We start from the raw sequence: 16,885 nt of genomic DNA, 5'->3' as shown, positions 1-16,885 counted from the left end.
GGTTTTGATGTGGATGTGGCAGTAACAGTGGCTGGCCAATTTTTTTTTTCTCCCTGCCAGGACTTCTCTGTCTTCAAAACTTGCACCAAGAAGATTCACTAACTTGGGGGAGACGTTTCAGATACAAAGACTTTTCTAATTATATATTTTCCAACCAGGAAACAAAAATAGCAAATCTGATTCTTGGTTGGGTTATGGCACGCCAGCTTTCAGTGAGAGTCACCCCAATAGGTCTTACTATTTCCTCATTTCCATGCTGGGGATGGGGGGAACATCTACCTCTGATGAAGCTGTACAGGGCCCCTGTATGAATGTGAAGTGTGAATCTCTCAGATTTGGTATTTGATCAGCAAGATATACATTTAGGGAGTGTAGAAATCTACATGTATGGATACATAATTTCAAAATGAATAATCCTGCATTCAAGATTAATCTGGATAGTGATCCCAATTTAGCTAGAGTTCTGTAATTTAGAAGCTGAAAAGAGCAATACCCTCCTGTATTTGTTTATTTTTTAAAAAATGTAAAGCAAAAAAAAAATATTTACATGGTTTAAGAACTGCTCTACAAATTTCTCTGAAACAAGGAGATGATGGAAAGCAAGGAGAATTTAGATCCTTAGCCTTGGATTTGTGGATTCCTCCTTCATGATTTTGGTCCAATCTATACCTTACCACTTCCTCCTACTACTTAATGTTGAAGTTTCGAATATGGGAAGAAAGTGATATTCCCACCCTCTACCTCCCTTATATTTCTTCGTCTATAACAACTAAAAGATATACAATATATTCCAATTGTGTCCATATCCCCTCCAAAACAATATATATTCTTGGGTAGGTTTATTCCCTTTGCCTTCCACCAACACTGATTTTATAAAATCCCCCCCCCCCAAAAAAATTTCATTATAATTATTATATATGGAGGGGGGGAAGTGAGATCAACGTTTGGGGAAGAGAAAGAATTTTAATTAAACTGTCCCATCCAAAGTGCTTTCCTGCCAGTGTTAGAAGAAGAAATCTGTCCCAAGCTTTCTGGAGATGGTCTCGTAGTATGCTATCTGAGAAGCTAAAGAAATGCTTTATATTAGCATAATGGCAAATAAAGATCTGTTTATCTATTTGCTACTACTACCTCTTGGGTACTATGCAATACAAATAGAGGTGAGTTGGTCCCTGTTTGGCCTGGATCGGGCGAACTGGTAGTAGTGGTGGCAGGAAGCTCCGCCCACCCACCCAGACGCTTCTGCGCATGTGCAGAAGTGTCGCATGTGTGTGTAAGCACACCTGAACCAGTAGTAAAATAATTGGCAACACACCACTGAATACAAAGAATACTTATTATTATTTTTTGCTTGGTTCCCAATAAACCTATTGTCTTTCTGTTATTCTGCCATGACTTAATCAGCCTTTCTTATCCACAGCTTTCTGGACTCTTCACCAGTGCCGTTGTCCTGATTGTGTTAATATGGATTGGACCGCTCTTTCACTATTTACCAAAGGTGAGATAGATGCAGGAATGGGTTGGCAAACCTAAAGAATCATGTTTTTTTAACAAAAAACAACTCCTCCAACAAGAATAGTTTATGCGCATCTATTTTAAGTGTCTTTCGTATGTATCATTTGGATATGTAGCTTTGATAAATGATTGTGGACTGAGGCTGCTGGGTTTCTTTAATAAGTGTTTTATTTATTGGGTTAGTTTTGGTTAACCATAAGCCAGGAGTCAGCAACACGTGGCTCTGGAGCTGCATGTGGCTCTTTCATCCGTCTGCTGCGGCTCCCTGTCACTGGTTGTCTCCACAAATGATAGGGTTAGGGCTTTTGGTTAGGACAGGTAGAGGTAAAAGGACACCATGCTAGGAGGAGACTATGGTGGGGGAACGGGACTTCCAGTCAACAGAGGAAAAAGGATCCCACGCTAGGAGGAGACTCTATGGTGGGGGAACCAGACTTCCGGTCGGCTCCAGAATTGAACAGGGGACTTTCGGTTAGGACCTTTGTGGCTCTATGAGTGTTTAAGGTTGCCAACCACCAGACTAAACAATACTTAGCAATGGTAACTGCCAGCGAAGTTTCTCAAGAGGGCCATTGTGCCTTTAACAAGAAGCTTCCTCCTTGTGACCTTGGCCTTGCATTGCTATCTTTTCAGTGTAACTCTGGAATTTCTAATCAACTGTTCCTTTATTGTCTGTCGGTCAATCAGTTCTTGGGCGTGGGGTAGGTCCTAAGGACTAATTTCCTTCCAGTAATGGTTTTCTTTGAGAAATAGCACTGTTTTAGAATTTAAAAACAAAAAAAAAGAGAAGACGACAGAAAACCATTAGCGACTAAACTGTCATTTTCAGGAAATAGGAGCTAGCTATTTAAGGATACATTCTATGGAAATTCAGTAATGTTGCATCTTCACTGAACAAAAAACAGTTACATGAAACTAAACCTATGAGAAAGAAATTGTTGAAGTTAAAATACAGTACATATTTGGGAGGGGCCGATGCGGAATAAGTCTAGTTTTTTTCAAAAAATATACTAGCATTTTAAGCACAGGCATGGGATAAGTTACCATCCCTTAAATTTCGCATCCAATTGTAGAAAAGCAGTGCCTCAATAATGCTAAAATGGCACAGTATAGAAACCCATTCTTACAAATGTTATCAGGATTGATGTGGACATGGCCAGAGGTGGTATCCAGCCGGACCACTTCGCCTGAACCAATAGCGGGAATCACGGGTGAGCCTGCCCACATGCCCTGGCTATATGCTGTCTTATTTAGGCACGTTTTTGAGACCAGGCGCATGCGCAGAATACATGCGTGCAAGTAAAGTGCATGCGTGGAAGGCACAGCAAACTGGTAGTAACAAAATGTGCAACCCACCGCTGGACATGGCAGTTCTTAAAATCTAGCTTGGCACATGGTTAGACATACCTATCATTGGATTTAGATTTATCTAAGTATCTGTAGGTTGTGTTGTACACATTCTGAAGCTTTGACCCAAGATGTAGCAGTTCAATATCCACACCAGGCAATTTAGATTGCCAAAAAGTGAGAAACTGGCATAGTTTCCAAACACTATTATCATCTGTGGTTACAACAATGTATGGGTGTATGTATTTATTAGGGCTATGTTGTCTTGGAACCCTATTATATGAAGTCCCCATCATTACATCATCCATTCTAAATGCTACTGAATTCCTATTGAGGCTTTAAAATACTCCTCCTTAGCAGGAAAGAAGAACATCTGGAACAGCTATTGAAAAATAAACAAGAAGATGTCAATGGGGGACTCCTTTGAGCAAGGGAAAGTCTACTCTCATTGAGGGAAAAGACAACAAGAGTAGTTACTCTAGATTAAGACCTGTGTTTTTAGACAGACACATTAAGTTATTTTCTAGTTAAATGAATATTTTTGGTTCTCTATTTTCCCGTAATCATGTGTGGGTTCATTAAAATAATAATTTTCTACGCTTACTAAAGTCTAGGTTCATAAGTACCATATAACCACTGCAGCTAACATATCTATAAGCCTGAAAATAAAAAAAAGGAAGGCAATGTCCTACTTTTGTCCTAGGAAGGACCAAACCAGCAACTTATTAATGAAGGAGGAAATTGCTTGGGTGGGATTAGGAAGGAGGAGTTTTTGACAGTAAACAAAGGAAATTTGAGCAGGAGAGGACAGGTCAATCCCGCTAGCCAATCTTGTCCTGTTTTGAAAAGACAGTGACCCTTTATGTGATTCCTGATTTCCTTTTTCATGTTAGGCTGTCCTAGCTTGTATCAATGTCACCAGCCTTCGACAGATGTTTCTTCAGTTCCGGGACTTACCTGAGCTGTGGCGGATCAGCCATGTGGACTTTGTAAGTGACAATAGCATCTGGGAATCTCCTAATTCGGATACTTAGCTATTAAAAATGAAGCCTTATACTGTAGAACAGGGGTGTCAAATCCAATTTCATTAAAGGCTGCATCAGGGTTGTGTTTGATCTCGGGGAGATGGGGTGGCCCAAGTGCTCTGCCAGCAAAAACGGGCTCCCAAGCTCCGTTTTCGGCTGCAACAGCCTCCTGCAACCATCTGCCAGTGAAAATGGAGCTTGGGTGGGGGGGGGGGCACGTGCAGCCCTCATGAGTTCCATTTGCAGCTGGGACAGCCTCCTGCAACACTCTGTCAGTGAAAAGGGCCGTGTGAGGCCTTCCCGGGCTGTGTTTTAGCTGGCAGAAACAGTCATTCACTATTTCCAGGGCGGTTCCACGGGCCAAATCTAAGCTCCCCATAGGTCGGATTCGGACCTTGCACCTCCTGCTGTAGATGTTCTTTCTCCTATAACTGTTGATATAATTATTCAGCACATGCATTTGGAATCTATTGCTTTTGTCATTGAACCGCATCTGTTATTCTGCCATTTCTTTAACTTATGAAATGTGAAGGCTGTCCTAATTTAAAGGTGTGTTAGGCTGGAATGGGATGGTCTCCACTGATCTTTTTGGAACTTCCTGTGCTGGTTCAGAATTGGGTGGCTCTATTACTATCTTTTCAATTCTCTTACAGGCTGTGTGGATGGTCACATGGCTTTCTGTGGTTATTCTCAGTGTGGACTTTGGCCTGGCAGTGGGGGTCGTGTTCTCCATGATGACCGTTGTATGCCGCACACAGAGGTAACTTCATACTCATGGTCCTTCCTTTGCTACATTCTATTGCTGAATGCTGGATTAAAGCCCAGCTTTAAGCCGAGGTGGCGCAGTGGGTAGAGTGCAGTACTGCAGGCCACTTCAGCTGACTGCTAGTTCAGCAGTTCAGCGGTTCAAATCTCACCGGCTCAGGGTTGACTCAGCCTTCCATCCTTCCGAGGTGGGTAAAATGAGGACCCAGATTGTGGGGGCGATATGCTGACTCTGTAAACTGCTTACAGAGGGCTGAAAGCCCTATGAAGCGGTATATAAATCTAACTGCTATTGCTATTTTGGGATCCAAGCAGTGGTGGGATTCAATTGGTGTAGCAACTGGTTTTGTGCGCATTTTGCTGTGTGCGCACGGACATTGTATTTGAAATCAGCACTAAATCTTACCTTTTCCTGCAGCCCCGGTGAGTAAAACAGCTGAGATGTGGCAATCAGCTGGGCTTCAAACAAAGGAAATATAGGACGGAATAGAGCAGGAGCGGGTGGGCGGGGCCAACTGTTTGCTGGAACAAGAACCGGCTGAATCCCACCCAGGTCCCCTTTTTAAGTGTACCAAAAAGATCATTCTTGAAAGGGTCATTCTTGATCATTAAAATTAAGGCAGATTTTCTGCCCCACCTCTTCTCCTCAGCCATAGGCCAGGGCTAAGTCCTTCTTACATTCATGTAAATATGCAGAGTACCCTCTAAGAATGTATCCTTTTGAAACACTATCTTTGCCTTGTCCCAAAAAGCCATCAAAATATTATATGCATGCTTCTTGGGGCATAAGCTATTCTACCTGATGTAGTAATGTAATACAACTTTACTCTGAATGCCTTTCTTTATTCATTCATTCATTCATTTTACAGGGCTGAATGCTCTGTGCTGGGCAGGGCAGCCGATACGGAAATCTACCAGCCTGTGAAGTACAATAGCAAGGTAAAAGTGGTGGAAAAGTGGAGGTAAAAGTAAGTGGAAATTTCACTTACTTACCGTATTTTTTGGAGTATAAGATGCACCAGAGTTTAAGACTCACCAAGGTTTTGAAGAGGCAAATTAAAAAAAAAGTTTTTGCACTCTGCAAACCTCCCAAAGATAGCTGGGTTTTCGCAAAAATGGGCCCATTTTTCCCCAAAGAAAGGCATCAATAGCCTTTAGGGGGCTTGCAGAGTGCTCCTGGGGGTGCCCCCCCCAAAAACAAGCAAAAAACGGCCATTTTTTTGCAAAAACGGGCTCATTTTTTGTCCAAAAAAATTGCATGCATAGCCTTTAGGAGGCTTACAGAGTGGTCCTGGGGGCTGGGGGGGGGGGAAATTGAGCAAAAAACGGCCCGTTTTTCACTCATTTCTGCCCTCCCCAGCTCCCAGGAGCTCTCTGAAAGCCTTCGTGAGGCTATGCACGGCCATTTTGGTGAAGGGGGTGGGGTTTCAGGAGGCAAAAAGTGTGGTATTCAGTGTATAAGACGCACCCAGATTTTCAGCCTCTTTTTTGAGGGAAAAAGGTGTGTCTTATACTCTGAAAAATATGGTACCTGGCTGGGAGAAAGTCTCTTTGAACTCTCAACAGGACTAATTCCTGTGCTGATATGTGTAGAAGCTGCCTTAATATAGGATCATCTTGCTTTGGAACAAGATGAAGTTATTTTATTCTTAATAAAGGTAGGGGGGAAACTCTGAATGAGCACAGGTTGTTATAATGTTCTAATTTTAGAAGTTCAGAGATCTTCCAGAAGTGTAATTTTATTGCGTAGACTACTTAACAAGGGCATTTAATTTTTAAGGAAGAAGGATACTTGTGCTACAGTGCAGACTCTGAAGTCTAGTCTGTAACAGGAGCCCGGCAAAGATTTGATGATGTTATCCATTTAGTCATGTCCAATTCTTGGCGATTCTATGGGCCAGGTCTCTCCACATCTTCTGATCTTCCACTGCTTCTTTAAGTTTTTCTGTCTGGCTGGTATCAACTTTGATAGTGTCCAGCCATCGTGTTGTTTGGCGACCTGGTTTCTTTTTACTACTAACTCTTCCCAATATAATTGTTTTTTCCAGTGAATTCCCTTGCATGACATGGTCATGATTAATTTGCATTAATTAATTAATTTGCATGACATGGCTATGATTAATTCCCTACAATTTGTACCTTTTAGAAATGTTGGGTTATATCATCCAGTCTCTTTTGGCCTGCCAGTCGCCAGCAGAGCTGGCAGCAGATTCAGAAAGCGAGGAGGTTGGGGAAGAACATAGGCCAGTCCTGGAGTCTGGGGAAGGCTCTGATGAGGGCTCTGTGTCGGAGGCAAAGAGGAGGCCAGAGCCGTATGCCAGTTATCAGCTGCCTTCAGAGTCAGATAGCAGTGAGGCAGCTGGAGCCTGTTCCCAGTGTGCGCATGTGCAGAGTTGCCAGATGAAGGGAACAGCTAAAGAACAGGGGTCGACTTGGAAATAAGGCCACAGGTGGATGGTGAATGGCCCCTCCCAGAAGGAATAAAAGAGGAGTGAAAGGGGAATGGAGTTTGCAGGAGACAATTACTTCACTTAATTGGTTTGTGACTCTCCAAGACTCCTTGCCAAGTTTTGCAGATATCGGCCTGGCAGCCCTCCAAGCCAGATAAGGTCTGTGATTGTAAATCCTCCCTTGAAAGACTATGCTGGATATGAATGAGCAGAATGCACAGTAAATTAATAAATAGGGTTTTTTGTTAGAACAAGGAGTTTGCTTCATGCTCTTGGGAAGCCTCGGTCAGAACACAGTCCTCTTCAATCATTCCCTGCTCACAGTTGACTATGGATGATGAGATTTGTAGCTTAAATTATTTGGTAGGTGTCAGATGGGGAAAGTCTGCAATATACATACCCAAATCCAGTGAATTTGTATTCATAGTCATTTATAATTCTGTGCTTCTATTCCATTTGTTCTGTTTCTTCTCCTTAGTGCTTTGAGATCCCAGGTGTGAAGATCTTAAGTTACCAGGCCCCCATCTATTATGGGAACCGCGGTTTTTTTAAAGACATTGTCAGCAAGCTTGTGGGGTTACAGCAAGACTGGGAACATCCTGAGGATTCACAGTTTAACAGCAGGATCAAAATGGACATCACGACAGTGGTAAGACTTGGTAAAAGATTGGAGCGATGGTGGGGAGACTAAATATTGAGAGTTCAGTTTAGAGCAAATCAAGTTCACCCACAGGTGGTGAAGTGCTCATGGAAGTAAAAGATAGCTGGAGGAAGAAATACTATTTTAAGCTTTTTTTAAAAAACTGAATACTTGATCCTGGAGTTTTAGATGACCTCAAGCCTGATGATGTTAAACTAAAGTGCTTTTATTTCACCTGCATTCAGATATTATATTATATTATATTATATTATATTATATTATATTATATTATATTATATTATATTATATTATATTATATTATATTATATTATATTATATTATATTATATTATATTATATTATATTATATTATATTATATTATATTATATTATATTATATTATTATATTATATTATATTATATTATATTATATTATTATAGTATTATTATACTATACTATACTATACTATATTATATTATATTATATTATTATATTATATTATATTATATTATATTATATTATATTATATTATATTATATTATATTATATTATATTATATTATATTATATTATATTATATTATATTATATTATATTATATTATATTATATTATATTATATTATATTATATTATATTATATTATATTATATTATACTATACTATACTATACTATACTATACTATATTATATTATATTATTATTATTATACTATACTATACTATACTATATTACATTATATTATATTGAGGTTCAAGATTTTTATTAATTTCTTTTATTTACATCATTTTAAAGCTGATGTTAAGAGGGTTTTTTTTTGTCTCTGTCACATTTCCTTTCTTACACCAGAGCAAGAATGGGTTGGATTATAATTATCATTAAAAAGCAAAAAAAAAATACATATTACAATATCTTCTGTCCCATCTGAGACACCTGGATTGATTCTGGTGCTCAGAAGTGGTTTGTACCATGGGCAGCTTTGGCATTCACCTCAGAGGAATAACCAGGGGTCAGGGGTATTTTGTGGGGGGGGAGGAGAGAGGGAGGGAGAGAGAGAGAGAGAGAGAGAGGCATACCTCTTTGATCAAAGCCCCACCCTTTCTACATGTATTATGACATGTAAAAAGGGATGGGGTTTTGATTACAGAATTGTGGCCACCATTTTTATTCAATTATAAAAGAGTTAATTATGTACAGTAGCTCTTATATACGGGGAGATTTAAGTAGGGCATGTCAAGATGCTGGCTGTGTTTCACCCTGTGGTCAAAGCAGTTGCTCAAGTTAAACTTAATTTTGAGGATTGGTTTTCTATCATAGCTACATTCCCTCCCCTCCCACTAAAAAAAAAAAATCTTCAAAAGATCCTTGGTGGAAAACACATCATATGAATAACTCACACCCCACTTCTTAAATGTAAAGTAGCATAGGTCAATCCTTTCAGTCTGTAAATGAAAATTAATTGTTGGGTTTTCCCCTTTTTCTTTAGGACAGCAGTGTTTGTGTCTTGGAAAAGAAGCTTAGCTCAGGTAACCAATAGTTAATTCCTTTTTCGTTCTTGGGCAATTTTTCTTGTGGAAATATTCATGCTGAGCCCCAGGGTGGAAAATCTTCTTTACCGTTTCCTCAGTTCTACAGAGGAATACAGTTCTGCATTCTGTATCTACTGTACCATTTACTACTGTTCTACATTCCATAACATTTCTTACTTTTTTGATACTTTATAGCTAATACAATTTGCTAAACTGGCCTTCCCTAATTTTGTGTCTCCTGAGTTGTTGAATTTCAATCCCCATCCTGCTGTGGGTTATGGTAATTGAAGCCCATCCCATGTGGGAATACCAAGCTGAACTCTCTTTGTGCTGGCGTGTAGTTATTAGACATGGCTTGTTAGGAAGATTCTCTTCTCTTCTGACTGTTTTACAGAAGAAATGTATGTGTGTGTCCAGAATTTCATGTTAGTCTTTTCTCTGTTGGTGTAAAACCATCTGGTGCAGGGACGCAGTGGCTCAGTGGCTAAGATGCTGAGCTTGTCGATCCGGAAGGTCGGCAGTTGGGCGGTTCGAATCCCTAGCGCCGCGTAATGGTGTGAGCTCCCATTACTTGTCCCAGCTTCTGCCAATCTAGCAGTTCGAAAGCACATAAAAAATGCAAGTAGAAAAATAGGGACCACCTTTGGTGGGAAGGTAACAGCGTTCCGTGCACCTTTGGCAATGAGTCATGCCGGCCACATGACCATGGAGTCATCTTCGGACAGCACTGGCTCTTTGGCTTTGAAACGGTGATGAACATATGTGCTAGTCATTCCCTAGAGTTGCGAATGACTAGCACATATGTGCGTGGGGAACCTTTACCTTTAAAACTATCTGGAGAACAAAGTGCTCCTGGAAAAGTGCAGGGTAGCACGTGGCAGCTGTTAGACTGAATCTGTGGAGCTGCAGTGGTTGAGCATGGTTGATATGGGTTCTGTCTTATCTACTTATCCAGGCTTAGATGTACAGGCTGTGATTTTTGACTGCAGTGGAATATCCTTTGTGGATTCATCTGGCGCACGGCTCCTTATCCAGGTATCTAAGACAAATATGTGTGTTTGTCTCTGTATAGTGGGGAATAAGAATGGAAAAATAGTAAGGCTGGCGAAGCAGAAGAGTCAAAACCAATGAGTTGAGACTAAATCAAGATTAAAACTCAGAATATCTCTCCAGATGAACTTTCCTTCACTGGAGCCCGAGGGGTCTACCACACCCAGAACAGTACTTGCTGATCTTCAAAAATTAAAAGTACAGCTTATCTTGGCCTCTTCCCTTTTCAGTCTTTATATTAATTCCCTGATTGGTCTTCTGCATAACTCAGACTTCCATCCTCCATTATTGGACTCAAGAGAGCTACTCCAGCAACATTAAAATGCTGTAAGACAAAATAATCTGATCCCTAATTTCGATAACTCAAAAGTCCTAGTTTTTGCTCTAAGAGTTATGCAATAATCTTGGAGAATAGAAGGACAAAATAATCTGATCCTCCATTTCGATAACTCAAAAGCCCTAGTTTTTGCTCAAAGAGCTATGCAATCCTCTTGGAGAATAGAAGGACACAGTCTAGAACAGGTCAATGCATCCAAGTACCTTGGGGTGGTTTTCCATACAAAAGGTATTTGGAAGGCACATCTGGACTACACCATGCAATCATCCCTTAGGTTCTCAAATGCTACCAAACACTTTTTTTACACAGGCAGAGGACAATTAGTCCCCATAGCTTTAAAATTCTTTGAGGCTAAAACACTGATGCAAAATCCTTCTGGGGCACAAATAGGATTTTTTTTTTAAGAAAGAGTCTTTAGAAATCATACAAACAAAATTGCTGCAATCCATTTTAGCTAGAACCTAGCAGAACATCAAATGCCCAGTTGAGACATGAGACAGGAATGCCTCAAATCCAGGTAAGGGCCAGGAAGATGATGATAGTTGACTGGTTGAAAATTCAATTCTTCCTAGAGAGCTTAACCCCTTTAGTTCTGATAGACAACTTTCCCTCTCCCTGGAAACAGGCAAATAGCATAAGCTGGCTTTCTATGGATTTTCATCTCCATCTACATGGAGAGAAGTATGCAGTGGAGTACCCCAAGACTCTGTTTAAAACATATTTTAAAATTTTAACTCAAACCAGTTCTTTGGTTTGAGCTCAGCAGCAAGTAAAGAAGACAATGAAAGTCTCTCCCTCCCTTCTAAAGACAACAGAACTTCTGTTACATGGGGAGTCTCTCGACATTTGCCTGCTGGACACATCTGGAGTTGTAATTAAAAGTCAACAGAAGTTTTGAGAACATGCTGTCAGTACTCCTAAACAATGGCTGTTGGGGGGTGGGCAGAGAGGAGGGGACTCTCCTATTCTCCAAATGGCAGCCATATGGAATAGAAGCAGTTACCAAGCCAATATGCTGGGGTGCCTCTTGTCCCAGATTTTAAGCAATTCTCCTGCAGAATGCTCCCTTCTACAGCCATTTCCTTTGCGTCTTTTTCTGTGCAAGCGAGCAGATTTTCCTAACCGCTCTGAACTGCATCTGCCCATCATTTTTATCTTCTAAGAAACAGAGGCCTTTTTGAAATTGAGAGTAATAATGCAGGGTGGTCCTTGGCTTTCCACTACACCAGCATCTCACTATTTGAATTGAATGGTTTAAAATGTCAGATGTGGTAAGGATCTGGTCAATGAGTCAGAGTTTTGTCTACAGACACATTGGGCCCACAGACATCCAGAATCAAAGCATGATTTTCCACAAAAATCTGTTTACATTATAATGAAAACATTTTTTAAAAAGCCATTTGCTTCTCACTCTAGACAGCATTGCCTTACGCACCTGTATTGTGCTGGATCAGTTTAAATAATGTTTGTCTCCCCTTCACGCTGCCCTTTGAAAAGGATTATAATTCATCAGGGCCTAAATAGGTTGTTTTTAAAATGTGATATTAACAAATGAACTAGAGCCGTGCCTTTTTATACTGAATTGGAAAAACAGCTGCTCCCAGTATAATAGACTCCTTATAATAGACTGTGGGGTGGAACACAAACTGTGTCGCCTCCTTGTGCCAGAATTAATAAAAGATCATTGTGTATCCGGATCTTGGTCGTCAGATTGGTGCTACGGTGTACCTTGTGGTGGCTGGAAGCCCTCACGTAAGCTTCTTTACAAATGTTTCCTTGCCTTTTAGGTGTGTGTGGAATGTCAAAAAGCCGGCATACAGATACATTTGTCTGCCTGTAATGGTGAGTGAAGTAAGACATGCCATCAATCTTCCTATTATTCTAGTTCATTCTTCCTCAGCCTGATGGCCTTCCGAGGCATTAGACTAGAACTTCAGTAGTGTCTAGTTGAAATCCCTTATGGGAGCTTTAGTTCAAAGATAGTATGCAGGAAAAAAGCTATCCTGATCTACTTTCTTTCTTTCTTTTCAAAATGAAAATGTTAAGAAGTTGTCTATTTTCTCAGGAAAGGGTATACATTTTTCAATGGGTGGGATTGGCCCACTTCACTTAGCAATAGCAGTTAGACTTATATACCGCTTAATAGGGCTTTCAGCCCTCTCTAAGCGGTTTACAGTCAGCATATTGCCCCCAACAGCAATCCGGGTTCTCATTTTACCCACCTCGGAAGGATGGAAGGCTGAGTCAACCTTGAGCCGGTGAGATTTGAACAGCCGAACTGCAGAACTGCAGTCAGCTGAAGTAGCCTGCGGTGCTGCATTTAACCACTGCGCCACCTCAGCTCTTGTTCCTTATAAACAAAATCAAGAGGACCACTGTCAATTCCCTTAACAGGAAGTCTAAGAAGTACATGTACAATCAGGGGTGGGCTGCTGGGGGTTCATAGAGGTTCGAGAGAACCTCTAGCTAAGATTCTGTGCAGTTCAGAGAACCCCCAAATCCCACTCCGGGCTGGCCCTGCCCACCCCACCCCCTCCCCTCTCCGGAGTCCCCACGCGGATGCCGGTAAGTGCAGGGTGCATGCAGAGGCTCAGGGAGGATGAAAAACAGGTGTACTGGAAGTTTGGGAAGGCCTCCGGAGCCTTGGGAGGATACCCCCCCCCCTGTGGTGCAGGAGGCTGATTAGGCCACACCCACCATGGCCATGCCCACCCAGCAACCGGGCAGAGAACCCCTTGCTAAAATTTTTGAAACCCACCCCTGTGCAAGAGAGAACCTCTACATTTCCTGCATGGATAGATTCTCACGTACAAATGGAGCCATTTGGGTGATGGAGCCAATTATCTGATGCAGATCCAGAGATCTATGGCAAGAAATCTATGGATTTGTTTCCAACAAATCACCTAACTTGGCATCAAAGCCAAAGAGATGAGTTGAAGGTTGAGTGATTGCATCACCATTTTATTATATCTGGATTTTTTTTTTTAAAAAAAAACCAGCCATTAGCAGTTGTGGAGGAGGGTGTCATATGGTAGTAGATGCCCATCTCTAGATCTGTAGTCTACTTGTGTTGAATCATCCCTCCCTCTCCTTACAGCCTTTTAAGTAGACGTTGTAAGAAATCACCTGAACAATCAGTTTCATTCAAAGGATCTGATGCGAAAGTGAAAAAGGCAGCACCACATGCCACTTGCAAAGCAAGCTCCGCCCCTTTTGTATACTCAAGCCACATCACCACACACATATGGAAGTGGTGGAGCTGCATTTGTTATTTGCTCTCTGTCCATGGGTGAGCGGCTACAAGTTCGCCTGCGTTCAGGAGAATCGTAGCTAATATTACAGCCAGTTCAGACAATCTCCAAATCCTACCCCGCCTGGTCCCGCCCACCCACCCCCTCCCCTCCCAGGAGTCTCCATGCGGTCCATTTTGGATGTGAGGTAAATACAGGACCCGTGCGGAGGCTCGGAGAGGGAGGGGAGTTCTAGAAGGCCAGAAACAAGCCAATTCCCGGCCTCCAGAGGACCTTTGGAGCCCGAGGGAGGCAGTTTTCACCCTCCCAAAGGTTCAAGGAAAGCCTGCGGAGCCTGGGGAAGGTGAAAACGCCCCTCCCCCACCATGGTAACTAGGCCACGCCCACTATGGCCACACCCACCCAGCAAACCGTGCAGAGAATCTGAAATTTCTGAAGCCCACCCCTGTACTCCATCCCTACCCCACCCCATGGAGGTAGTTCTCAGCTTACAGTGGCAATAGGGACAGGATTTGGCCATCACCAAGCACAGCAATCATAATGGGTGGCACGTGACATCACATAGCAATCCTAGCAACTTAGCTGCTGCCATTAAGGAAGGCAGGCACCTGTTTGCAACTTCCTGCCAGCTTCCTGAATTGACTTCCTGTGGGGGGGAGAAGGGGTTCTTGACAGCTGACATGCAACAGGGCTTTCTCACTGGCCTCCTCAGCTCTCCTAGAATAGACTGCTGGAACAACAATGAGCTCAAGTTGTTTCCAACTGGTTTGTGAGAGATTGGACCCTTGGAAAGAGCCAGTGATGCAGAAGTGCTTCAATTTGATCTGAAGGACCAGTTTACTCACCCGTGTAATTACAGCATCGGACTTTTTCCAAGATCCCATGATGTGTGGATCAGGGTCATGTACAGATTCTGTTGTGTTGCGGAGGTAGGAAGGGACCATCCCTAGGGTGCATATGCAAGCTCCCACATGTGGCATGAGACCTGAGTGTCTTCTCTTTTCTTCTTATCCACCCAGCCAACGTCCTAGAGACCTTGCGTTTTTGTGGCCTCATGCATCATCTCACCCCTCAGCAGATTTTTGTCACCGTTCATGACGCAGTTTCCTACCTCCAGCAAGCCACGGTAAGGTCAGCAGAGAAAACAAGGAAGCCCCTCTCTCTCCTCTTGGTTTCTGTTCAGGCTGTTGTGGGAGGGTGGGGCATGGGGGAGGAAAGGGAGCATGGCTGGGCCCCTGTAGCCCAGCTCTCAAAACAACACATCACTGTCATTCAGTGTCCCACTCATGAGATAAATCTGTAAATAGAAGCAATTTAGCCTGAGGCTCGTTTTCTATATTTGGCGTCTTGTGTTTAATGGGAAGAGTTTTACTTGGAGCAATCCCCACCCCCACAGTTCTGGTGAACTAGCCATACTTGCTCCTTCAGAGGCTATTTAGAAGTACAGGTAGTCCTCAAGTTACGACCATAATGGAGCCCAACATTTAAGTTGATTAAGCTGCTGAGGCAGTGGTTCCCAAACTTGGCAACTTGAAGACTTGTGGACTTCAACTCCCAGAATTCTCCAGCCAGCAGAGCTGGCTGGAGAATTCTGGGAGTTGAAGTCCACAAGTCTTCAAGTTGCCAAGTTTGGGAACCACTGTGCTAAGGGAAACCTTGGTTAAGTGAGTTTTTCCCTGTTTTACCATTTTTCTTGGCACAGTTGTTAAGTGAATCATTGCATTTGTTAAGTTAGTAACATGGGTCATTAAGTCAATCCGGATTTCCCCATGGACTTGGTTTATCAGAAGGTTGCAAAAAAGGGGATGTCACGGCCCCGGGACACTGCCACTGTCATAAATATGAACCAGTTGCCAAACCTCTGGATTTGGATCACGTGACCATGGGTGTGCTACACTGGTGTACAATGGGTGTAAGTGTGAAAAACAGTCATAAACAGTGGTGAAATCAATTCCCCCCCCACCCCCCGGGTTCTGTGGTTGTGGCTTGGTGAGGGATGTTATGTGACTGAGTGGGTGTGACCAACTATTTTTTTCATTTTTTAAAGCATTTCTTTCCTGGCAGTTCGGGCGAATAAGCAGGAAAAAAATGCTTTAAAAAGGAAGGGGGGAAACATTCAAGGATCATGTGGCTCAGCTGCAAGCTTTTTTCTCTGTTTTTAAAGCATTTTTTTCCTGCCTATTTACTCGAACCGGCAGGGAAAAAAATGCTTTAAAAAGCGGAAAGGAAGCTTCCAAAAATTGCGCGGCTCACTCCTGGTCATGTCACTTTTTTAAAGTAAATTTGAATGGTCACTAAATGAACTGTTGTAAGTCGAGGACACAATCATTTCCAGGTGTAGAAAGTTCAGATCACCATCAGAATCCAACTGCTACCCTTAGCAGGGATTGCATCCACTGGGGGAATCTCTGCACTTCCCCAAGTAGGCTTTTGAAGCACAGAATTCCTCTATGGAGATTCTCAGTCATCCAGGTCATGATTGTCCCAAAGGTGCTTTTCTCAAGAGGCCAGTTGCCTCTAGGGAAAAAAAGAGCACTGTTGAGGCAGAGCGCTGAACAAGTAATATGAGCTGGGAAGCAATGAGGAGATTCAAAAAACTTTACTATCAGTTCTGTGGGCGTTACTTGGTGGGCGAGGCAGGGAAACGATACTGCAAAATCCCCTTTCCCTCCCCACTCCTGGGGGAAGAATACTGTAAAATCTCCCTTCCCTCCCCACTCCTGTGGGAAGGATACTGTAAAATCCCCATTCCTTCCCCACTCCTGGGGGAAGGATACTGTAAAATTTCTACTCCCTCCCCACTCCTGGGGGAAGGATACTGCAAAATCTCCATTTCCTCCCCACTCCTTGGGGAAGGATACTGTAAAATCCCCATTCCTTCCCCACTCCTGGGGGAAGGATACTGTAAAATTTCTACTCCCTCCCCACTCCTGGGGGAAGGATACTGCAAAATCCCCATTCCCTCCCCACTCCTGGGGGA

The 16,885-nt window shown here is 42.4% G+C and overlaps 1 protein-coding gene across 1 annotated transcript in view; it reads left to right on the top strand.

Annotated features, from left to right (window-relative positions):
* LOC106553722 (solute carrier family 26 member 10-like) overlaps positions 1–16,885 on the top strand; it is a 30,182-nt gene that overhangs the window by 11,420 nt on the left and 1,877 nt on the right. The window contains exons 9-17 of the mRNA XM_087710581.1: positions 1,421–1,498; positions 3,756–3,851; positions 4,541–4,647; positions 5,522–5,591; positions 7,581–7,751; positions 9,225–9,264; positions 10,223–10,302; positions 12,442–12,496; positions 14,925–15,031. Coding sequence (XP_087566707.1) covers positions 1,421–1,498; positions 3,756–3,851; positions 4,541–4,647; positions 5,522–5,591; positions 7,581–7,751; positions 9,225–9,264; positions 10,223–10,302; positions 12,442–12,496; positions 14,925–15,031 — 804 coding nt within the window. The remainder of the gene's footprint in view (positions 1–1,420; positions 1,499–3,755; positions 3,852–4,540; positions 4,648–5,521; positions 5,592–7,580; positions 7,752–9,224; positions 9,265–10,222; positions 10,303–12,441; positions 12,497–14,924; positions 15,032–16,885) is intronic.

Source organism: Thamnophis sirtalis, unplaced genomic scaffold (assembly GCF_051295495.1).
Source record: "Thamnophis sirtalis isolate CommonGarterSnake01/CBP01778 unplaced genomic scaffold, rThaSir2_p1.2 scaffold_3, whole genome shotgun sequence".
Classification (NCBI taxonomy): Eukaryota; Metazoa; Chordata; class Lepidosauria; order Squamata; family Natricidae; genus Thamnophis; species Thamnophis sirtalis.
Note: the sequence above shows the minus strand (reverse complement) of the source record. Positions and strands in the feature narration are given on the sequence as shown.